Genomic DNA, 25773 nt, shown 5'->3' on the forward strand with positions numbered 1-25773 from the left:
CAGTTAATTAACCAACAAAAGTTTCTGACAGAAACCAATCTATTTTGATAGCAAAAATTATTCTTTAATGATACAATAATATGCTATGTGATCACCAATGTGATTTGTAATTTATAACAAATTATGGAAGGTTACAAATCTGTCCGATGGGAATTCCATCTGATTGCCTACTCAAGACTGATCTGCTCTAAGATAGAGGCTTCTACAGAAGGTACTCAACAGCACCTTGTTCCTTAGCAATATTTTGAATGGCAATAATTTAGTTTTCATGTGAGCTGGTGTTAAATGCTACGTACGTCAGCGTCACAGGGCTTAGTGCTTTTGGTATGCAAACCAAAATTCATCTCAGGCAATGCTAATCCCACAACAAAATACCACACCAGCAGAGTTGTTCTCAAAACCATATCATTTAAGCTCAAAGGCAGTACATTTTTCACAGCACAATCTTTTATTTTAATAAAGCTTTGTAATGGCCATGAATTTGAAGATATTGCAAGTATTAGAATATTCTTAAAGCACATTAGGGTAAAGCAGCATATTGTTTGTTCTACTGTGAGAACTGTACGATTAATTTTATCAGAATTTAAATGGATGGGATTTGCATAATCTTACATGCAAATTCTCTCTTTAAGGCTCTCCGTTATAATGGCACAGAAAGGTACAGCATTCATTTGGTAATAAGCATGACTTCAAAATTAATGTCCATTCTGTTTAAAGCAATGCTGCAGAAATATTGTATAACAAGCTCAGAGACGTGTCTGCAGGAGTCAATATGCTATTTTTGACAGTGCCCTTCAAGCTAAGATATCAGTCTTTGACAATTTTTAACTTTGAGGGAAAATTGAGATACGTCTCCAAATGCAAGGATCTCTAGCTTAGTTCCAAGGGCTGAAAATCTTCTCCAATAAATGGTTTAAAGTAGCAAAGTTGAGGTGTTACAGCTGTTAATAAGTCTCATGGTTGTTTGTTTCCGATTAACGGGTAACTAAGGGAGGTAGTGGTGAATGTACATCAAGGAGTGTGAGAGATGTCACTGTTCATGTGGATTCTCAGCAGTTCCGCTATATCCTTGTGTCCAGCCTGCATAGCGATATCCAGAGCAGTGCTGTCATCCTGCAGGGCAAAGAAGAGAGAAAGATGCGGAGTATGAAACACTGAACGTGATAAGCTAATCATCAACCATGTTTTGTCAAAGGCCACTGTCCGTGCTGAACTAGTCTCTCTCTACCTATGTTGGAAAGATCTGCAGATGCTGGTTTAAATCGAAGGTAGACACAAAATGCTGGAGTAACTCAGCGGGACAGGCAGCATCTCTGGAGAGAAGGAATGGGTGACGTTTCGGGTCGAGACCCCTCTTCACCTACTATCTACCTCTCTGGTGACCCTCAGACTATCCTTGATGGTTCGGCCCGAAACGTCGCCTATTTCCTTCGCTCCATAGATGCTGCTGCACCCGCTGAGTTTCCCCAGCAATTTTGTGTACCTTGATGGAACTTTGCTGGCTTTACCTTGCACTAAACGTAATTCCCTTACCATGCCACGCAAATGGCTCGATTGTAATCATGTATTGTCTTTCTGCTGACTGGTTAGCACGCAACAAAAGCTTTTCACTGTACCTCGGGACACGTGACAATAAATTAAACTGAAACTGATGCTCCAAGGGCTTTAATGTCACAACACAGTGAACAAGTTTCAGATCCACACCGACCATTCTTCCTACATGTGATGTCCACGGCTTCAAACCACACTGCAGCAGATAATTATCAAAAGATGCCAAAGCTTACTTCCAAAGGCAAGAGAAAATACAACTGAGGGAGGGATGGTTTTGTTACCAATTCAATTCAATTTTATTAGCATCATTTTATTTTGATTCCCAAAAAACTGACATCGCTTTCCTTTCAAGACAGATTTTGTATTTCAAATAGAGAATAAAATGCCACTTTGATTACAGAATGTGCAACAAAATAGGGTCTTCCATGGGCCTCAGAGAAGGATGAGGCAGATGGTAAATAGCTCTGCCTGAATCCGGAGAAGCTAATAAGAGTCTCATTGTATGCCACCGACAGCCGTCTCAGAATTAACGGAGATGTTTGCAATAATCTCTATAATTAGTTTAGTCAGCTGCTAACAACCATAACAATCCTCCCCTGGAATAACCTTTCAGTGGCAGTTAACATGATATATTGGAGCATGCTAATTGCCAATCAATGTATTCAAAAGTCACTAGCAAATGTATTGAAAAAATGCAAATTATATTTAAAATGTGCTTATGGCAAATCTTTAAGCAAATCAAGATGAACAATGCAACAGAGCACCACTCTGTTTCGGTGACATTATCAAGTACTCTCAGGTCAATGTACCATTGTTTTCTCTGGACCATCGGAGACTGAGGGGGTGCCTGATAGAACAATATAAAATTACCAGAGCATAGATAGGACAGGCAGTCAAAACCTTGCGCCCAGAATGAGAATATCAAAGACTAGAGGGCATAGTTTTAAGGTGAGAGGGGCAAAGCTCAAAGAAGGCGTGCAGGCAGAGAAAATTACTTTAACTTGGCATCATGTTTGGCACAGACATTGTGGGCCTAAGGGCCTGTTCCTGTGCTGCATTGTTCTAGGTTGACAGCAGAGCAGAAGCTCTCTGCTTGATAATGTAATTCAGCCCAAACCTCAGGTGCACAACTCATGTCACCACTACACCATGTCCCAAGTTCCCACACCAGATGCTTGTGTGGCCTCTTTGAAACAACCAGATTGGCTCACACTGTTAAATAATCATGTACTGTGAGCCTGGACCATGACAGGCTACGGAAATAGGCAGAGTGGGGGACAGATTAATATTGTGCCTTTCAAGAACTGTGAAGTTTCAACTATAGGCACAAAATGCTGGAGTAACTCAGCGGGACAGGCAGCATCGTTCGAGAGAAGGAACGGGACAAATAAGTACTTTTAAAAAGTAGTCACCTCTGTGATGTAGGTGAGCTGGCCATGAGAAATGGATGAAGATGTGGAGAATGGACAAACCAGGAGGTCTAGAACTACGGTGTACTCACTTTATCGGTTAGTGCAGAGTTACATCCAGGCTGAGCCAAAAGGAGTTTAACTATCTCCACATGACCATTCTCACTTGCACACATCAGGGCTGTTGATCCATCAGTATCTTGAATGTTCACGTTGGCCCCGCTGGAGAGGAGAGCTGTGACCATATCTGTCCTTTCGTGACTGACTGCCAGCATTAATGCAGTCTGCCCTGCCTGCAGAAAGTAATCACGTTTGATTGTTATTACTTTTAGAAGTTAAACTTTGAGCATTAATTCAAATGGTTATATTACACCCGTGCTTGAGGCATGTACCTTGAGAAGTCTGTAGGAAGGAACTGCAGATGCCGGCTTAAACCAAAGAAGATAAACACAAAAATCTGGAGTAACTCAGCGGGTCAGGCAGCATCTCTGGAGAAAAGGAATAGGTGACATTTCTGGTCGAGACCCTTCTTCAGAACCGAAACGTCACCTATTCCTTTTCTCCAGAGATGCTGTCTGACCCGCTGAGTTACTCCAGCTTTTTGTGTCTAACCCTTGAGAAGTCTATTGAGTTTCAGCCTGGGATAACAAAGAACATGATGAAGCCAAAGCCATCTACTCTGGAGGGAAAATAATGTGAATTTCTCAGCAGTTCAACCTTTCCATAACATAGCCAATTTAATACACTTATACTGAATGCATCGGCCACTTTTTTATCAACATCATACCCACCGTAATCTCTACATCAATCTATTACAGTCATGTACAGTGAAAAGCTTTTTGATGTGTGCTATCCAGTCAAAAAAAAGACTATATGTGATGATCATCAAGCCACCCATAGTATGCAGGTAAAGGAAAAAAATATATAACATTTATAGCAAGATAAAGTCTGAAAGAGAATTTTCAATTAATTATTCTTTCACCCTTATTCTTTGTGAAACTGAATTGTCATAACTCGAACAGCAAAATCATTGCCATCTGAGAAGATTCCCTAGATGCCTTAAGACGTTATTACGTATATTATTTTGTCGGAGCTATAAAAATAAAAATAAAGGAATGGCCTTTAATGAGAGCCACTAAACACAACTTCTAAACTACGCATAAAACAGAAGGTACAGGAAATACTCAGCAGGTCAGGCAGCATCAGTGAAGATAGCAAAAATGTTAATGCTTCAACTCGGTGACCTTGCATCAGAACTGAAGAGATGAAGGGTCTCGACCTGAAACCTCACCCATTCCTTCTCTCCAGAGATGCTGCCTGTCCCGAAGAGTTACTCCAGCATTTTGTGTCTGCCTTAGATGTAATCTACTTTGTTGCCAAATTTCTACAGGTGTAATGGTTAAACTAAAACCAATAGGATTTTCTAAAAAGGTTTATATTTCTGACTCATCTGCTCAGCTTTCACTCATAACTAGCCTCCCGACTAGAATTGCAGATATTTATATCCCAGAGGGAAGTGATTGAGCCTAATTTGTTTCTGCCATGTTCTATGAAACTTCTCTTTCCAAAACTACAAAGGATTCTGAGCGCATTATTCCATCTGGTCAGACATTTCCGGCACTAACATAACAACTTTAAAAAAGTAAAGACTCCCCTTTATTTGTTTGAAAAGATTTAAAGATTTCTACAATGAATTCCAATGAATTGGCTTGGACTTGAAATGCTACATCTGTTTGTCTCAAATCCATAGATTGTTCTCATTTGCTAGTGTTTCCAACATTTTCTGTTTTTATTTCAGATTTCTAACATCTACAATTTCCGCTGTATGGGAAATGGTTTCCCACTATTTACTTGAAGGCCCAACACTTCCTATCTCCCATTGAAATCAATGTCCTCTCATGTATCATCTTTTGGGCTGAAAATAAAAAGGCCTGTCCCATTTAGGCAATTTTTTCGCCGACTTCTGGTGACCGTCACAGTCGTAGCAGGTCGCCAAAAAAGCGGTGACTGGACCCCCCCCATGACAATGTCTACGATAACCTACCACCTAGTCGACGCCAAGCTAGGGCAAGCTACCGACAAGCGGCAACCCAATTGTCGCAACTTAGGATGTCCACCTACGACTACACCTACAACAACCAACCACCACACAGGCGACAACCTACGACAACTGAAGTCAACCGACGTCCACCCGTGGCAAGCTACGACAAGCAACAACTCTGTCGGCGACAACTGAAGACAATTCAGTCGCCGATACCTGTTGCCGGTTGACGTAAGTACTCGCTAATGGAATTCACCAAAGTCAGCACCCAGCGACAAACAACGTCACCTGGCGTCAACCTGGCGACAACCTACAACAGGAGAAGACAGGCAACGTCAAGCCCACTGTCGTGGAAAAGTTTTGAACATTTCAAAATCCAGCGGCAACAAGAAAAAAGGTACGACACTTGAGGAGACAACTCACGACAATACAGGCGGCACCCGCGACCATGTGGTGACAGCCTATATTCCGGCTATCGCCGAAAAAATCGCCTAAGTGGGACAGGCCCTTAAAGGCACTTTAACAGAGATACTAATTTATTTACCCCAGTAGTGCAAGGGCCATCTGCAGGGTATGCAAGGTGATCTCACTTAAATAAATGTGTACTCTCACTGTAATTTGTCCAGTGCACCAGGAGTATATAGGGCAGGATTTCTTGGTTAGCTGCCAGAAATGTGTATTGGCTTGACTTCACTATTTCACTTTTTGTTGAATTATGTTTTGCTGAACACCTGCGCTCAGTTCGCCTGTGCTTACCTGATCTCCCGTTTGCTAAACACGTTCACTGCCCCTCCCATTCCCATACTGACCTTTCTGACTTGGGACTCCACCACTGCCAGAGTGAGGCCAAACACAAATTGAAGGAACAGCACCTCATATTTTGCAGACTGAAGGGTCTCGACGTCACCTATTCCTTTGCTCCATAGATGCTGCCTCACCCGAGTTTCTCCAGCATTTTTGTCTAGTTTCACTGTCCTAATTAATTTCACTATTTGTAACCTCGTTGTCAACTTCCTTTCATCCAACAATGACACATTCTACATTTCCTTGATCATTGTCTGCTTGATCTTCCTTTCACACCTAACACGGTCTTTGAACCCTTCCATGTCTCATTTCCACTCCCCTGACTTTCAGTCTAAAGATGCTGCCTGTCCCGCTGAGTTACTCCAACATTTTGTGTCTATCTTCACTATTTAAAGTTGGTTGAAAAATCTGAAACGGGTGAATTTTTGACATCAGGGCTGAGATGAGGCAGGGAACTGCTAACATCCAAGGCACGATGTAATCAGCCTGTGACAGCTGGAAGATCTGGAATGGAAGGGTAAGCTAGAAACCAAACCAAAGAGACCAAGTGAGAATTCAGGCTGCAAAAACTGTTGATTAATCGTATTAAAAAGTCAAATTCCCCAACCGACCTCACTGTGACCTTAGCACAACGAGATGGATCTCTTTCTTTCAACTTCACTTCCTCTGTCACTGTAAAACTATATTCTGCATGGTTTGATTGCATTCATGGATGAATGTATACCCCGGATAGAACAAAAAACAAAGTTTTTCACTGTACACGTGACAATAATAAACCAAATTTAAACAACGAGCCTGTTTCAAGGATTTATCACTTGCTCTCTGGAAAGTTATTTTTGTCGATATGCTTCTGACAATTAATTTTGACTTTTCTTCCTTTCAGGCTTCCTGGACAAGCTGAAACTGAACATCATATAGAGGTGTATAAAATCATGAGAGGAATAAACCGGGTAGATGCACAGAGTCTCTTGCCTAGAGTAGGTGAATCGAGGACCAGAGGACATAGGTTTAAGGTAAAGGGGAAAAGATTTAATTGGAATCTGAGGGGTAACTTTTTCACACAAAGGGTGGTGGGTGTATGGAACAAGCTGCCAGATGAGGTAGTTGTGGCAGGGACTATCCCAACATTTAAGAAACAGTTAGACAGGTACATGGATAGGACAGGTTTGGAGGGATATGGGCCAAATGCAGGCAGGTAGGACTAGTGTAGCTGGGACATGTTGGCCTGTGTGGGTAAATTGGGCCGAAGGGCCTGTTCCCATACTGTATCACTCTATGACTCTATAATGATCTAGGAATACCTCACTACTTTTTTTCAATGTTGGCCTTTTAAGATATCCCCAAACGTGGTTTAATTCACCCAGGACAGTTGTAATGGCTACTATAGTTTCTCCGTCACAACCTTTCATGCTAATTACCCAAACCATTATTTTTGGTTTTTGCCTTTCAGTGAAAGGAAGCAAGGGGAAACAGCCAAGGCATATGAAGTGGATGGTGTTTTGATTCATGGCACCACTTCATCCATTACCTGGCTGGCTTGAATGTTGACATTTCCCAAATGAAGCAGCTGCTTAACCACCGCCACCTCTTCATGTGCTTCAGCAGAAGCCAAGGAAGCCAGCATGGACGCAGTGTACCCCGCCTTGTTCTGATGGTCCACGTTGCACACACCTGGTCGGCAACAATAAGATCAAGATATTCACCAACAACTAAAGCACATTCCTCTTTCAAAGCTGCAATCACAATATTTCAAAGTTTCTATCCCCACCTCTAAATGATGTTAGCTTTATTTATTTTTATTATTACAAAAACGCTGGAGAAACTCAGTGGGTGAGGCAGCATCTGGAGCGAAGGAAATAGGCAACGTTTCGGGTCGAGACCCTTCTTTAGAATTGGTAGCCTTGTACCCAGTGAGAATTAAACCAACGAGCCTGTTTCAAGTTGGGATTCTACATAACATGATGCCTTTCCTCATGATTACAAGCTGAAAGTCTCAGCTGGGGCTGACTGTTGGAACTACCAATTGAACGTTATCCTTATGTGAAATCAAAATATTCCAATGTTATATACATGGCCAAGAAAGAGGTCCTTGATTGATTCAAATCACTGGATCAAGGTTCTTAAATTGCAGCACTTTAGGAATATTAGTACATTTTTTTAACTCTGCACCAAGTTGTCATTTAAGTGGACCATGGATGATCTTAGCTCCATCTATCTACCGTGGTTTCTTAAGCCTTACCTAACAAAAATCTATTAACCTCATTTCCGAATTTCTCCATGGTCCTCACCTCAACGGCACCTTTGGGGAAATGAGTGTTCAAGGTCTCCACCACTATCTCCAAGGAGCCAAATTTTTAGTCATTCTCTAAAAGGTGTTGTTATACTTCAGCCCTTCAAAACAGACGTCTCTTTTGGTACCTGTGTCCAGCAGGAGCCTCACAATGTGGAAGTTGGAGTGTGAGATGCTGTAATGGAGAGCGGTGTTCTGATTGTCATCTGCTAAGTTCACAATGAAGTGAAGTAGTTCTGGTGACACTTCGTGGAGTTTTTCGAGAAAGGCTTGAACTCTGTCAGAAGCTGCAGATTTCTGACTGGAAATCCTAAACCATTCCCACTGAACTGTGGTCAAATTATGCCTCTGCAGAAACAGAGCACAACGAAACATTTATTTAACAAAAAGTAGCTTTCTGTATTATTAAATACTGATCTCATTTTACTGAATTTTCCCCTTCTGTACTAAAGGACTTGATCCATGGCCCACTGGTGAACATTATAAACAGTGGCGGACTGGCCAGGGTGTCAGCTTGACCGATGGCAAGTGGGCCCCTGATGAAGTAGGCCCCCTATATCAAGTGGGCCCCTGACGAAGTGGCCCCTCTTTGTTTCCTGGCAACCAATATTTTTAGACTTAGTCCGCCACTGAATTATAAAGTCTTTCAGTGAGGGTCCTGAGATGGAATGTTTACCTTCATGTCCTGTTGCTGAGACAATGTTCAACATCACATCAGCCTGGTGCTGGGGAAATATTATTATTGCTGGTGATTGCCTTTTTTTTGAAGTGACACTAAATTGAGACCCTATCCCTTCTTTAGGCTTTCCAAAAATCTCCACAACTCTATTTGAAAAAGAGCAAGGTCTTGGCTCGGACTTTACCCATCAAGAATCGAGAGTGGTTTATTGTCATATGCACCGAAATAGAAATTCTTACTTGCAACAGTTTGTAAACACAATACTCGATAATTAATATAATAAACAAACATTAAAAAATATTTAAAAAAAATAAAAACAATATAGTGCACAAACAAAACCCAAAGACCCTAGTGCAACTAAGGCAGTTCTTAGTTCAGAGTTTAATTCGAATTCGTAGTGTTCGGAAGAAGTTGTATCTAAATCTGGATGTGACAGTTTACAGACTCCTTCCTAACTTCTTCCCGATGGCAGGAGTGAAATCAGAACATGGCCAGGGCAGTGATGACCTTTGATGATACTGGCTGGCTTTTTGAGATAGCGTCTCCTATAAATCATTCCCTGGGATCTATCACCTCGATCAGATCTCCTCTCAACCTCTGATGCTTCAAAACCCAATCCAAATTTGTCCAATCTCTCTTAATAGCTAATACCCTCAAATCCAGGCAATATTCTGGTAATCCTCTCTGCACCCTCTCCAAAGCCTCCACATTCTTCCTGTAATGGGGGTGACCTGAACTACCGCAAATGCGGCCTAAACCAAGTTTTATAAAGCTGCAAAACTCCACCTTGACTTCTATACGGTGCCTCAAACACCGAAGGCAAGCATACCATATACCTTCCCTGTCTACTTGCATTGCACTTTCAAGGAGCTTATGGATATAAACCCCAAGATCTTTCTGTACATCAATGGTGTTAAGGGTCTTGCCATTAACATGAATTGTCTTTCCGCTGGCTGGTTAGCACGCAACAAACACTTTTGACTGTACCTCAGTACACGTGACAACAAGCTAAAACTGAACACGAGGCTGGTGTGGGAGAAACGTATCTTGATAACCGTACGATTTACACGATTACAGAAACAGGAAGGGAAAGAAACTGGAGAGATTTATAAAACATTTAAACGCATGGCCATGCTTAAGCAGGAGTCAATATCGGTTAGCGGGCACAGGGGAAGGGGTGAATAGTGTAAGGTGGACCACAGGCCAGGAGGTTTACAGAGAACAACATTACAAGCCAGGGGGAAGAGAATAGTCAGGTTTAAAGACACAAAAGACATTAACAGCTGTAATATAGCAACTTTGCCTAATTCTGTTGGTGGAGTTACCTCCCATGTGGATCATGTGGGGCCTGCAGTAATACCAAGATACATTTGTTGGCAGCCTGGGAAAGCAGATTTACTTCATCTGACAAGTTCCCATTGGAGTTGTCACATACACATATATCAGGAAGTGACGGCTTTCAAATCTCTTCAAAATTCAGTATGAATGCAGCCCCCCCCCCCCCCCCCCCCACACACAATCAAATGATTAAATCATCGTCTTCAACAACCAAGCTCAACCATTTGTAAAACATTTACAGCATCCACCTTTGAACTCTGTGCAAGGTTTTGATTCCAGCTGCTAAAGTTAAACAGGAAAAGTACCATACCATGCCTTTGTCATTTGTGGCTTCCAGCTCACTGAGATGACCCTTCAGGTTTTGACAAGCCAAAATGAGACTAGGGTTCCATTCAAGGCTGCAAGGAACACATAAACTAAATTGTATTAATTATATTTGAATAGGCTCATGATCTGGTAATTTTACATAAAGTAGTGTGCTGGTCTGTCATTCAATGCACCTAATATAAAAGGTTTATCTCGTAACACAATGGACCGGATGAGATACACACAAGTCATTCTGTATAGAATAGAAGGGGCCATTCTGTTGCAAACTCCAGAACCAATTAGTTTAGTTTAGAGGTACAACGCAGAAACAGGCCCCTCGGCCCACCGGGTCTGCACTGACCAGCAATCCCCGCACATTAACACTACCTTACACACTAGGGACAATTTTACATTTACACCAAGCCAATTAATCTACAAACCTGTACGTCTTTGGAGTGTGTGAGGAAACCGAAGATCTTGGAGAAAACCCACGCAGTTCATGGGGAGAACATACAAACTCCATACAGACAGCACCCGTAGTCGGGATCGAACCCGGGTCTCTGGTACTGTAAGGCAATAGCTCTACCACTGTGTCACCCAGTTCAGGTCAGCTATTTCTTTAATGGATTACCATATCATAATTTCCCTAAATTTGTTCTGAACATGCTCAAATCCTCCATTTTGGGAAAATTAAATGTTTATCATTTCCAAGTAAAAGTGTGAGGGTGAGGCAATGGAAGGCATCACACCCTTCGTCAGACTGATTGTAGCAGTGGGCGAGAAAGCTGGGAGAGAGGTAGGAGTGGGTCAAAGCCTGGAAAGTGATCGGCCGATATGGGTAAGGAGGGTAAGGAGGGTGGGGAAGGGGGGGGCGGTTCACCTGATAACAAAAATATCTTGATGTTAGCCTTTAAGATGTTAGTTGAGGTGGCCCGACAGCTTTTGGGGGAGTTAATCATTGTTGCAGACTCTCTCAAACTTTTCAAGTTACCAGTGACACATTCATCACTGACCACCCTCTGGGCAGGAGTTTATGACTCCTTTAGTACTATTATTATTTTATCACTAATAATCCATCTCCCATGGTCTATAACTGGTATGATGTATCACTTCAACTTGGTTATGGCCTGGCTGATAATGTGGAATTTGCAATCAGGACCAGAATGCTGTTCTGGGAAGAGTCATATCAGCATTAAACTAGATTGATTCCAGTAGTGCAGAAACAAGAAACTGCTGACACTGGCTTACAAAAAAAAATAAAAAAGTTCTGGAGTAACTTAGCAGGTCAGGCAACATCTTTGGAGAATATGGATAGGTGATGTTTTGGGTTGGGACCCTTCAGGCAGATTGTGTGTGTGTGTGTGTGTGTAGGGGGGGTAGGTGCGGATGCAGTAGATGAGATTAGAGCAGATGCACACGAACCTCTGTCTCACCTGGATGAAAGTAAGGAACAAGGTACAGAGCCAGGCAGTATGGGAATGGAAAAAGGAGTTAAAATGATGAGCAACTGGGAGATGCAGTATGTGAATGGGAAGGGGAGTCACTATGGGAATGGGAAGAGAAGTCATGCCCTTTATTCTATTTCTTCCCACGTTTACAGGAAACTAGATGGCTTTCATTGTTGGAATGTATACTAGCTACCCACTAGTTGGGAGACTAGTACCCTCACCCTGTGATCATTCGAGTTAATGGATGAAATAAGATGTTGAGATTCAACATGCATCAGATGGACTTAACGTTGGACTAGTACCCGGATTCCAGCCCTATGTCCGTTGCATTTGTCCGTTGCATTTGATTGTTTTCCTCAAATGTTTATTGTTCACACTATCAACAGTCACTGTACCTTTTTGTGCAGTCTTGCATACTTGTGGCTGCAGCATCGCTTGCTGTTGGCTGGATCTCTTCAGGTCCTGCTCGCTCTGATTCTGGACATAGTGCTGCTTTGTTGTCAGCATGTTGCCCTTGGTCTCTTGCGTTGACACCTTCCTTCTCCGATTCGCTCTCTGAGCTTCCTTCCGAGTTGGAATTTTCACTTGATGTGGTTTCGTAACTTAAAAAAATATATATATTTGTTCAACGAACCAGTGCAAATGACATCATTCAGATACATGATCAATTCTGTGCACATCACAGGTTGTCAAAGACCAGAACCTCTTACTTAATGCTTACCCGCCATTCACACCAATGAACTGAAGATTTTTTTTGGCTGGTGAACCATCTGATTTGTTATTTCCACTGCTTTTTTTCATAATAGATTTAAGAGATGTGGATTGAAACGTAGCTATAGATAAAATAAAGAAAACGACAATCACTTGATAATGGCCGCAGTTATGTTTCTCAAACAAATGAATCATTTTACTTGGTCTTCAGGGAGTTAGACCTGCATCACTGATGCACATTTGCAGCTGGCGGTGGGTCCTGTAGTCCAGAGGTTCAGAGGATGATGGTGACGTCTCCACATAATGCACAGTTTCAGTTTCTGAAATACAATACAAACTACTTCAAGATAAATTCAATGGATCCAAAGCCTTTGAGATGCACCAGTCATATTTTTGAACTGCATGCAGACTTTATGAACTGCAGACTTAAGTCCCTGTCCCACTTTCCTGAGTTACTCACGAACTCTCCCGAGTTTTCCCCTTGATTCGAACTCGGAGAATTACGGTAATAGCCGTTCGTAGGTACTCGGGGCTATTTTTTTAAACTTGTGGACATTTTTCAACATGTTGAAAAAACGCCCCGACTTACCTGATGCCCCGAGTTCCCACGGCTGGCATTATGAGCCGCAACGAAACATCTACGGACTCGCTACCGACATTCCCCGAGTTCAAATTAAGGAGAAAACTAAGGAGAGTTCGAGAGTAACTCGGGAAAGTGGGACAGGGCCTTTACCATGTCTGCATTCTAAACTAGTCAAAGATAGAAACAAAATGCTGCAGTAACTCAGCGGGACAGGCACAATCTCTGGCGAGAAGGTGCAGGTGACGTTTTGAGTGGAGACCCTTCCTCAGAGTTCCTTCCCACACTTTCCAGACTTGTCAGCCGGGTAGGAAAATTGCTCTTAAACTACATCGGATCGACAATTTTAAAAAAACATTTTCTTCTTCCTTAGAGACAAGAAGAATGGGTGCAATGACAAGCTTGTATGTTCCTTTGTTCAGGTTCTCACTTTAACTACCCCCTTTAAAGCATTGACCGGATAACTTCATCCGCACTCCTATGTCCTGTTTATCCCTGCTCCACACTCTCTGCAATGTTTTCCTTCTTGGCAGCTCTAAAGTGCTTTTGACCCAAATGGTAACTTGTTTTCACTTTCCACCTTTCTTGCTAATTGTTTCCAGCATTTTCAACTTTTAACTCTCAAGATGAAGTCTATGTTAGTGACGGTTCATAACCAATGGTTTACTCTCACGTGAATCCAAACATTCTTCTCCCCCACGATTAGGAAATCAAGAACGGAAGATATAAGTTTAAGGTGAGAGGAGAAATATTTAATAGGAACCTGAGGGGCAACTTATTCACCCAGAGGGTGGTGGGTATGTGAAATAGGCTGTGAGAGGAGGTATTTGAGGCAGGTACAATAACAACACTTAAAAAACATTTGGGCGTGTACCTGGATAAGTAAGGTTTAGAGAGATATGGGTCAACGGGGCTAGCATAGATGGGCATTTTAGACGGCATGGACAAGTTTGACTGAAGAGCGTGTTTCCCCATGACATGGACCCTATGACATCCCCTTGGAGTATGGGTAAATCAACTGGATTGATTTCATGTTAGACAGATTCAGAATTTGTTGGGAAGGAACTACAGATGCTGGTTTAAACTGAAGTTGACACAAAATGCTGTAGTAACTCAGTGGGACAGGCAGCATCTCTGGAGAGAAGGAATGGGTGACGTTTCGGGTCGAGACCCTTCTACAGTTTGAAGAGGGGTCTTGACCCGAAACGTCACCCATTCCTTCTCTCCAGAGATGCTGCCGGTCCTGCTGAGTTACTCCAGCACTTTGTGTCTAACTTCAGTATTTGTTAGACGGAAACAGTCTGCAACCTCAGCAAATATCAAAAAACATTGGCTGTTTCCATTAGACGATACTTATGGGCCAGATATGAGTTGAATTATGAAACAATATTGCAGGATCCTGAAACATAGACTTTTTCCATTAAATGATGAATCGGGAACACAGATGGAAATTTAAAGCTGTGATATTTGGAACAGAGAGCAGGAGAAAGAAGTTACACAGCGGAATACAGAAAGGCCAGTTGGAATTACTGAAGGAAGCATTTAATAGCTTAAAATCCCTTCCCTCATCCAACTGTCTGAGGGGAAATGAGTACAGAGCACTACATCTGTTAATGTTAGTGGACCTGCCTGCCTATTGCTACTGATCATGACGAGTTTAATCCTTGAACTGATCCCGTCCCTCTGTTGCGATGTCTATATCATGTCATTTTAATCTAGCCTGGATTTAAATCATGTTTTGAGAGGTGGAGGATTATTAAGCTAATTTATCTGTTCTCCATCTGGGAGCAAGTCTGCTGCCCTTCGCATTGTTCTAGATTTGTTTCTCTGCCATAGCAAATAATTTTGCCATTTATATTGCCAGCAAGTATACCAGATAGTTAAACTTACGATAATTAAAGCAAATGTATGATAAATATACTCCTTGCTGGAAGCCTATGCAATTTTTAAGCATGGCTCTACAAAATTTTAACTATTGTTAATCTATTGCAAAGATGTTGCTTTGTTTCACTGGAAAGTCACAGGTGGAGACGCTGGAACAAGCAATAGATGTAATATGCATGATATCTCTGGTGAACAAAAAGCAAAAAAAAAAAAATCTGCAAGTGTTAGAAGTTTGAAATTAAAACAAAGTGCCGGAAACACTCAACAGGTCACTCAGCTGCATGGTGGCGCAGTGGTAGAGTTGCTGCCTTACAGCGCCAGAGACCCGGGTACGATCCTGACAATGGGTTCCATCTGCGTGTAGTTTGTACGTTCTCCCCGTGACCGTGTGGGTTTTCTACGGTTGCTACAGTTTCCTCCCACACTCCAAAGAAATACGGGTTTGTAGGTTAATTGGCTTTGGTAAAATTGTAAATTGTCCTTAGTGTGTAGGATAATGCTAGTGTACGGGGTAATTGTTGGTCGGAGTGGACTCAGTGGACCGAAGAGCTTGTTTCTGTGCTGTATCTCTAAAAGTAAAGGCTAAAGTCAGGCAGCACCTATTGGGAGCGATTCAGAGTTAACGTTTCAAGTTGGTGATATTTCATCAGAATTAGGTGATTATAAACAGTGCACGAATAGTTCTGCCAAAATCAACAACAAAAGTGATTAAAAGGATGCTATCTATCGTGATCGGGTGATGAGATATCTCCTGATAGCATCTTTTTCATCACTTTTGACACAGATTTCTGGATAAATATTCATGCATTGTGTCTTCAGGTTCATATTACACAAATGAAACAATGATTAACAAAACTATACCACGGTAATCTAATAAAGATCATCTGTATCGAACACACAGTTTTAAAATAACTATGGAAAAGGATAGGACTGGCCCAAAAGATGAACTCCTAAATTGGACCAAGGCCAATTTTGATGGCATGAGACGTGAGCTATCAAATGTTTAACGAGGAGGCAAAGAGATGTCTGGCAAGTGGGAGGCTTTTAAAAGTAAGATAAGGAGAGTTCAAGGCCAGCATGTTCCTGTTAGAATAAAGGGCAAGGCTGAGAGAAATAGGATGACAAGCAATGTTAAGTATCTGGTCAGCGAAATAAGCTGTGCCAGGTATAGGCAGCTGGGACGAAGCGATTCATTTAATGATTCCCTTAAGGAGTAGACTTAAAAGGGAAATCAGGAGGGCAAAAAGGGAACAAAAGATAGCTCTGGCACAGAGGGTAAAGCAAAATCCATAGATATTCTCCAAGTATATTCAGGATAGAGTAACTATGGCTCCTTAAAGATCAACAAGACTGTCTGTGTGTGTATGAAGCCATAGGAAGATGAATAACATGGATGGTAGGAAACTCAGGCAGGTTAAAAATGATATCTTGGAGAGAGTCCACATTACAGAAAAAGAGGCGTTGGAGGTCCTAAAACACAAAGGTGGATAAATCCACTGGGTGGGATCAAGTTTATCCTGGGGCATCATGAAAAGCTAATGAGGAATTTGCAAGACATCTTATAACCATATAACCATATAACAATTACAGCATGGAAACAGGCCATCTCGGCCCTACAAGTCCATGCCGAACAACTTTTTACCCTTAGTCCCACCTGCCTGCACTCATACCATAACCCTCCATTCCCTTCTCATCCATATGCCTATCCAATTTATTTTTAAATGATACCAACGAACCTGCCTCCACCACTTCCACTGGAAGCTCATTCCACACCGCTACCACTCTCTGAGTAAAGAAGTTCCCCCTCGTGTTACCCCTAAACTTCTGTCCCATAATTCTGAAGTCATGTCCTCTTGTTTGAATCTTCCCTATTCTCAAAGGGAAAAGCTGGTCCACATCAACTCTGTCTATCCCTCTCATCATTTTAAAGACCTCTATCAAGTCCCCCCTTAACCTTCTGCGCTCCAGAGAATAAAGACCTAACTTATTCAACCTTTCTCTGTAACTTAGTTGTTGAAACCCAGGCAACATTCTAGTAAATCTCCTCTGTACTCTCTCTATTTTGTTGACATCCTTCCTATAATTGGGCGACCAAAATTGTACACCTTGCAGAGATATTTGTTTCATTGATAGTCACAGGTGAGATGCTGACAGACTAGGAAAGACTGCAAGAAAAGTCTGGGAATACAGACCAGTGAGCCGAATATTAATGACGGGCATGTTATTGGAGGGGATTCTGGAGAGCAGATGCTGAGAAGTGTGTTCAGCTCTAGCTGGCCAATTTCTAATCTTGTGATGTGGACTCGTTAAGAAGACTACTTCAGACAATGGAACTTCCTCAAGTCCACCCTCATTCTTCCACAAACGAATGAATCCAAATACTCTTGTTATTTGACCTCTGCTAAATTTGGAGAAGGACCATCAATGCGTTTATAGTTAACTCTCTTTTGAACTAGTACATTTGCCCCAAAGCTACCAACATGTCCAAATTCTTTTTTTTAGAATTTAAGATTCTTTAGAATTCCATTTCAGAGTCAATGGAAAGCAAGTGCATTTTCCCTGTGCCCTTGCTGAAGTTAAAGCTGTTCTTTGATGAATTATTGAGTTGCTGAAATTCGCCCTGTGAAAAGAGCAGCCTCATTTCAATGAATACAACCATTGATTTAATGCACCTTTTGATGATGCTGCAAACTTCATCTTTCTCCCAATTACATATGCACACAGATATCTTGAACAAAGCCGTTCAACCTCTTGTGTACAAAGCTGAATGAACATTATCGGAAGGCAGAGATGTCTAGCATCATCTCTATTTCAAAGGAAGGTCGCGAAAGAGATTTCACAGCACAATACACATGCTGCAAAGGCCAAGCAGTTTCTTACTAAATTCAAAACTTGATTGATTTGATTGCTTTTCTGCAAGTGCAAAAACAAATCTCATTAGATTGTTGGTAATTATTATTTCAATCTTTACACCCTTATTACTGTTGCTTCAGCTCTGGGGTCATCGCATAATATAGCAAAGGACCAAGTCCTTTAATCCGAAGATAGACACAAAAAGCTGGAGTAACTCAGCGGGTCAGAAAACATCTCTGGAGAAAAGGAAGAGGTGATGTTTCGGATCGAGACCCTTCTTCAGACGTCTTGACCTGAAACGTCACCTATTCCTTTTCTCCAGAGATGCTGTCTGACCCGCTCCAACTTTTTGTGTCTATCTTCGGTTTAAACCACCATCAGCAGTTCCTTCCGACACATGTCCATTAATGCATTGAGTCTGCACCAACCATCAAGCATCCACTTCCACAAATCCAACACTAATCTTATTTTTATTTTTGCCTCATTGCCATCAACTCCCCTCAGATTCTATTATTTGTCCATACTAAGAGCAATTTCTGATTCGTTTGACCCGAAACATTAACCATCTCCCAAGCCTCCATAGGTGCTGCCTGACCCAGTGATTTCCTTAAAACATTTGTTAGTTGCTCCAGATTACAGCGTTTGCATTCACTAGTGTTAGCAAGTTACAGTGTTTGATTAATCTTCCGACCTGCACATTCTTTGGGGAGGATATTGGAGCTCCCGCGATTACAGGGTGAAGGTGCAAACTCCACACAAACAGAAGCAGGAGTCAGGACCTAACGAGGTTTGTTTGAGTTGTAAGGATGCACCTCTGCTGGTTGTGTCTTTGTGCCATCCACAGCATTACCAGCAATTACCTTTCTTACTTTATAACTTTTCTGCCCTCAGGAATCGTAATGAAGAACCTGTAAGAGCACTATACAAGATTTCCGTACCTTGCTCTTCAAATGCTCTACATATGTACATCTTGCTTTGTCATGTTATTTGATAATGTTCATGGAGTTTTTCCAAAAGTACTTTAATAATTTTTTGTGTAATATGTTTATGATAAAAAAATGGGGCACATAAAGACAAGGATAAGATATCCTGATTGATAATAAATTAACTAAGAAAAATTGGAAAGCAGGAAACAGCCATGAAAGGTACATATTGAAGGAAGGTGGAAGCTACATCCACATAAAAACTGTGCTGTGAATAACTGCACTTAAAATTTCACATGAATGATTTAAACAAGCAATAGTACTGCAGCATCAAACTGCAGGCAGTAGCTAACAATGAGGAAGAATGTTACATAATACAGGATAACATCAGACAATGTGCACGCTTGGCAACTACGCAGCAAATGAATTGTAACTTTGATAAATAAGACATGAGAGATTATGGTAGGTAAAAATGATCCATCTACACTTTAGATAGCAAACTGAATGGTTAGAAATGCAAAGGGATCTCGCCAAATAGAATTATTTAAAAAGAACAGTGCAAGATGGCCAAATCATAAAAATGCTAAAATATTAACAAGTTTATTCTGGGAATATAGAAACCAAAGGTCATGAATCTACATGGACATTACACCCAGGAGCAATGCACACAGACTTGGTGTATGTGTTTTCTAGTTGGATAAAGCATGAAGAATATTTATAAAGCTGGCACTGGAACTGTGTGAAAGATTGTACAGTCCGAACCTTTTTCCATTCGGATTCGGAAAGGGAAGATTAAGAAAATATTTCACTGATAATGGCGAGAGCAGCTGTGGAGAAAACATTACTATATGTGGGAGAAAATAAAACGAAAAGGGTTACAAATAGTAGCTAACAATTAAGGAAATAAGGAGTGATTTCTTTAGACTGATGGCAATGTCAAACTTACAATTAAACAAACAATGATTGTGACAAAAACCTTGGATGTTTTCTAAAGGAAACCAAATGAGCAATGAAGAGACTGTTAGTTGAACTAGGAAGGTTGAGGTATATGAAAGGGTAGGAGTCTCATGTTGAGTACATATACTAACAATGAAGAGCTGGACTGAATGTTACTAACAATAAAAACAGGTATCTCCACATATAGAGTTTGTGCTGTCAAACTGAAAGGTCATCAACCTGAAATGATACTTCATTTTCTACTCTCTCTACGGATGCTGCCCAACCTTATAAGTATTTACAACAATTTCCATATTTATGTCAGATATCTCGCAACTGCAGTCTTTGCCTTGCTATGGCCTGTTTGTGTTGTACATTCACTTCCCACCAATTAGAAAAGACACTTAGCAAGAGATTCATGTCGAATCTTAATTCATGCAGAAGTACTCTCGCAAACTGTGCTCTGTGTATTTGATAGAGTGACGAGTACAAAAGGTGTGAAGAATGCAAAACAGATGGCGCTTTACCGCAACTAAAAGAGCTCCAAAAATTCCATCTAATAATCTGTTATTGTAAAAATGTGGGATTATCTGCAGGTCTTTTAACTGTTGAACAATTACCCCTGCTATTGCTGATTAGATGAGATTTTACATGGATGATTTTAATTATATTTTTATTGACTCGGTTTTTGACAGTTATGCAACATTTTTCACTACTTCCTTTCCTCCCAACCTGCTTTTTTTGGATACATATTTAGCAGATGTAGGCAAGACAATTGTGATGAGACTTATTTGCAATTTATCTGGGCTGAGAATGGTAAAATCAACAATGATCTGAAGAAAGGTCTCGATCCGAAAAGTCACCCATTCCTTCTCTCCAGCGATGCTGCCAGTGCCTGTCCAGCTGAGTAACTCCAGCATTTTGTGCCTATCTTTAGTTGCTATATGATGATTCTTGCAAACAGAGGATCCATGATTCCTCATGATCAAATAACCTGGCTTCTGCATGTTGATTTTACCAATAATGATTTTACAGTACAGTCCCATCAGCAAAACAGGTCCTCATGTTCATGGGAGTGAGCAACAGCGGAAATTGGAGGAACAGCACCTCATATTCCGTCTGGGGACCTTGCGTCCTTATGGCATTAACATTGAATTCTCCCAATTTGGCTAGCCCTTGCTGTCTCCTCCCCTTCCTTAACCCTCTAGCTGTCTCCTCCCACCCTCCCATCCGCCCGCCCTCGGGCTCCTCCTCCTCCTCCCCTTTTCCTTCTTTTTTCCCCCCCCCACCCCCCATCAGTCTGAAGAAGGGTTTCGGCCCGAAACGTCGCCTATTTCCTTCGCTCCATAGATGCTGCTGCACCCGCTGAGTTTCCCCAGCAATTTTGTGTACCCTCATGTTCATGGCTGTGTTAGAATCACTCTTTCCATTACAACTAGGCTCAACATCAGGAGCGGCCAGTTGATACATATGAACAGAGTATCACAGGCTTCCATGAAACAAGAGCACCCTCAAGAAAGATGGGCATTAAGAGAGAAAAATCACTGTTACTTGAACAGTTGATTATGATGAAAATGTAAGTATTAATGATGCCTTTTTGTCAGAATCGGGTCTTACCTGGTTGGCATTCCTTTTTATCAGAGTTCTGTTCTGATGGGTGAAATGTCGGAGGTGATGAGGTTGATGGCTGAAGAGAATTTATCAGTTGAACACTGAGGGTCCCGATACTCGAACAAAGCTTTTTAAAATTCTGGGCCAACTCAGGATAGTTTTGCTCCAAAAACGATTGCTGCTTGCACAAAAGTTCCTCAACCTTTTGAATGCTTTGGGCTAATTCAGGCTTTGTTGAAATTGTCTGGGATTCAGGCTGGGGAAAGGCATGGTAGGAAAGCAGGGTATCGACATCTTTTTCACATACACGATGTGGGCTTCCAACAACTGGATATTCTTCCCCATTGTTTTTCACGGCACTGCCCCCATCAGCAGAACAGGTCTTCATGTTTCTCACTCTGTTAGAATCGCTCTCTGCATTGCTATCACACGCCACAGTGTGTTCTCTGTTCACCTTGGTAAGTTTACTGACTACGTGACACGTGCAGTGCAAGAACGATCCGTGCTCAGTCTCGACAGCCTTGCTGCACATCCTGACTGTAGCATCTGTTGCTTTGTCGCTCGTGACAACAGTTGCCAAAGCTGCTGTATCACGGACAGTGATGCGATCTGTATTGACCCCTAAACTCTGCGTCTCTATTACAATTGTGTCCCTCACGTCTGCACCACAATCCCCGCAATTCACCGACTGGGTGACAGGTCGGAGATCTGGCTTGATTTCATGTTTGCACATTGGTTTTGACTCAGTTAGTTCTAGGAGCTCACGTTCTTGTTCAGTGGCTCCCAGATGAATAATTATTGGCTGATTTCTTGTATCGTGTGCCTTTGTTTGGTCTTGAAGGTGTTTCTTTTCAAAATGCCTAGATGAGTCTTCTTCCAGTTTATTTGAGGAGGGAAAAATCCCATTATCTTTAGGGACCATACCTTCTTGTTCTACATTGGGTTCCTGAGTTCCCCCTTTAAGTTGATTCTCTGGTATAATATTTGGTTCTTTATTAGAAAGTTTGACTGCATTGGGGTGCGCTACAGGTAACAAACCTAAGTCTTCTATGTTAACTTGAGTACCGACCTCACTCACTCTGTGTTCAGTGTCTTCTATAGCACGAGGGATCTGAAATATTTCTTTATGGGTACTGAAATCAAAGTTTGTGTCACCACTTACAGTAACATTTGAAGCCAACTCACTTTGAAATTTTTCGTCTGACTCAGAGAATTCAGAGGTTTCACTTTTGCTTGGAAATAATTTTAGTCCTCCTACTGTTTCAGCCCCAAGTGGGGTGTCTGAAGAACTACATTGAATTCTTGTAGTGACATCGTTGGTGTTATCCCCATTGGCATCAAGTTTCCCCTCTAGAACAGAATTTGAAGTTGGCAACGCATTCTGCTGATTTTTCAACTGAATATGGAGTTGTTTTTTTTCTTCCTGTAACACAAGAACTTGTTGTTTAAGTTCAGAAATAGTTTTTACTTGCTCTTCCGTGTCTTTGCTTGCATCTTGAGCAATCCTGATTTGTCTCTGTAATTGATGAACCTGGGTCGATGTCACATTCAACTCTGGTGCATCATCATTGGGGGTGGAGCCGTCCTGCATTACTGCTTTGCCTGGTGTACCGAAGCCAGAATTTTCCGATAATTTTAATTTCTGCTGGGATATAGACAAGATTTGATGTTGCTCTTCTAAACTCAACTCCTTGAAATCAACTGGCATGCTGGAAGCCCGAAGAAAGGGAGGTTTCAGACAGCTTTGTGGAGATAGCCCATTCTCCTCCAAATTACTCCTGGCATCAGGTGGAGTTTTTTTCGATCTGCATTCATACATGTTGGGTTGTGACGAAGCTGGATCATAGCTACATGGAGAACTTCTCAATAGTTCCTGGCTACTGGCCCCTTTATATCTGTTCATGGGTACCTGTGAAGGAGTTGTCATCCAGTTGTCCCCATACTTCCTACAGGACCGAGACTCAGACGTGGACAACCGGGTGTCTGGGACACTGAAATTCCTTGGCAATGTGCTGTATTTTGGTTGCCTTGCTTTCTTATGTATGTGAACCTTCCTGATGGTATTTCCTTTCTCTATGTCATCGACGTACTTCAGAAAATCCAGATCCAGGCGGAATCCATACGGAGTTTCCACTGAATATGGGGATTGCGTCTTATTGTCTGCAGTGGCACACATCTCAGGCAACTTAATGTTGGCTTTAAAAAAAATGAAGAAAATTACTTTTTAAATACCATAGATTTGCACTTTATAATACAAGCCTGCCAAACCCAACTAGTTAATTTCATAATTTACAATAAAAACCAATAGATAAGCTTTCAACATAAAGTTATGCTCAATAACACACCGTCCTTTGTAACAATTGTCAATGATTCCATAAAATTAGCGAACACAAAATAAACAACATACTAAGACTGTTATTTAATTCACATGAATCCAACTACTTTAGATAATATTTCATAAACTCTACAGAGCAGATATTCAGAGAGAAATATCACACCCAATCTCAGCCTTGTAAATAAAGTTCAGTAGGAAATCATTGGAAAGCAAGTAAAAGGAGGAAAGAGGCTAAGAGATTCATTTTTCCCTTGCAAACCATGGTTTGATGCCGTTTGTTAACCAAGTGTTAGTGACGGAGGAACTCCCAAGAGCAGAATGCACAGAATTAAAAAAGGCAACGAGGATGTAAAAAAATCATTATCATCCTATCCTGTCACGTATGTAGATTGGTTATTCCCGAACTAGCCAATTGTAGTGCTTGTCAGTAGTTGCTCCACCAAATATGCGTTTTATATCAGCAAGAGTTTGCCTACGCCATTTAGCATGAGTAGCTGCTAGGAACTGTTATGTTCTGAAGACTGATTCTGTAAGTACATTTAATAAACATGTGTTGTATCCTGATATGTGTTTGACTCTATTCATTACATGGTGTCAGAAGTGGGATGCATATCGATCATTGGTCACCACCAATGAGTATCTCACCACCCCACCCCGTCGGGTCCCCGGTTACGTCTCCCGTTCCCTCCCCGGTATCTTCTCTGGCGAAAGGAGGTGAAGCGGATTCGTACCGCACACGTGCTGGACGGGTTAGCAGGCCGCCCATTAGATACGGTGATTTTGTGTAACTATATAAACTTCCCCATATGCGTTATTAGCGTTCTGCTACCTGTATTGCTTAGCCACCCTTTGTTCCTATGTCCCGATGTTTTCTTTTTGTTTCTACAAGGAAAGATGTAGATTGGTTATTCCCTACTAGCCAAATATAGTGCTTGTTAGTAGTTGCTCCACCAAATATGCGTTTTATATCAGCAAGGGTTTGCCTACGCCATTCAGTGTGAGTAGCTGCTAGGAACTGTTATGTTCTGCAGACTGATTCTGTAAGTTCATTTAATAAACATGTGTTGTATCCTGAGGTACACGAAAATACTGGAGAAACTCAGCGGGTGCAGCAGTATCTATGGAGCGAAGGAAATAGGCAAAGTTTCGGGCCTAAACCCTTCTTCAGACTGATGGGGGGCGGGGAGAAGAAAGGAAAAAGGAGGAGGAGGAGCCCGAGGGCTGAGGGAGAGATAGGAAGGGGAGGAGACAGCAAGGGCTAACAGAATTGGGAGAATTCAATGTTCATGCCCCCAGGATGCAGACTCTCCAAGCGGAATATGAGGTGCTGTTCCTTCAATTTCCGGTGGTGCTCACTCTGGTCATGGAGGAGGCCCAGGACAGAGAGGTCGGATACGGAATGGGAGGGGGAGTTGAAGTGCTGAGCCACTGGGAGGTCAGGTTGGTTAATGCGGACCGAGCGGAGGTGTTCGGCGAAACGATCGCCAAGCCTCCGCTTGGCCTCACCGATGTAGATCAGCTGACATCTAGAGCAGCGGATGCAATAGATGAGGTTGGAGGAGATGCAGGTGAACCTCTGTCGCACCTGGAACGACTGCTTGGGTCCTTGAATGGAGTCGAGGGGGGAGGTAAAGTGATATGTGTTTGACTTGACTCATTACAATGTACCTCCATTCACCACAAGATCTTAAGGGCCTGTCCCACTTGGCGATTTTTTCGGCGACTGCTGGCATCATCAAATGTCGTATCAGGTCACCGAAAAATACGCGGCTTGATGACGCGGCGGTGACGCGGCGTGATGATGTGTGACGCGGCGTGATGACGTATGACGCGCGGTGTTTTTTTAAGTGTCGCAACATTTGTTTTGTCGACGCTGAATTTGGAAATGTTCAAAATCTTTTGGCGACACTGATATGATGCCGTCAAAATCGCCAAGTGGTTCAGGCCCTTTATGCTATTCTCCCAACCGCTTTCTGATTCAGATTAGTTTTTGTCATATACGCCAGGGTGAACTGAAATTCCATGCTTCCACAAAGCTCACAGAGTAAATAGAACACATGGTAATGATGAATGC

General features: G+C 41.9%; 1 protein-coding gene across 4 annotated transcripts in view; it reads right to left on the reverse strand.

Moving 5' to 3' along the window:
* Positions 1-429: 429 nt before the first annotated feature.
* The window catches only part of LOC116977576 (KN motif and ankyrin repeat domain-containing protein 4-like), a 67646-nt gene continuing 42302 nt past the window's right edge, over positions 430-25773 (reverse strand). For 2 of the 4 annotated variants that reach the window (XM_033028126.1, XM_033028127.1), the window contains exons 4-12: positions 21371-23560; positions 12799-12897; positions 12588-12699; positions 12262-12468; positions 10423-10510; positions 8224-8443; positions 7334-7476; positions 3053-3253; positions 430-1113 (exon numbers count right to left, since the gene is read on the reverse strand). In XM_033028126.1, coding sequence (XP_032884017.1) covers positions 1012-1113; positions 3053-3253; positions 7334-7476; positions 8224-8443; positions 10423-10510; positions 12262-12468; positions 12588-12699; positions 12799-12897; positions 21371-23560 — 3362 coding nt within the window. In that variant the 3' untranslated portion in view covers positions 430-1011. Of the gene's footprint in view, positions 1114-3052; positions 3254-7333; positions 7477-8223; positions 8444-10422; positions 10511-12261; positions 12469-12587; positions 12700-12798; positions 12898-21370; positions 23561-25773 lie in introns of those variants that run through there. The other 2 variants (XM_033028128.1, XM_033028129.1) reach the window with 2 other exon arrangements.

This window comes from Amblyraja radiata, chromosome 10, assembly GCF_010909765.2.
Source record: "Amblyraja radiata isolate CabotCenter1 chromosome 10, sAmbRad1.1.pri, whole genome shotgun sequence".
In the NCBI taxonomy this organism is placed as follows: domain Eukaryota; kingdom Metazoa; phylum Chordata; class Chondrichthyes; order Rajiformes; family Rajidae; genus Amblyraja; species Amblyraja radiata.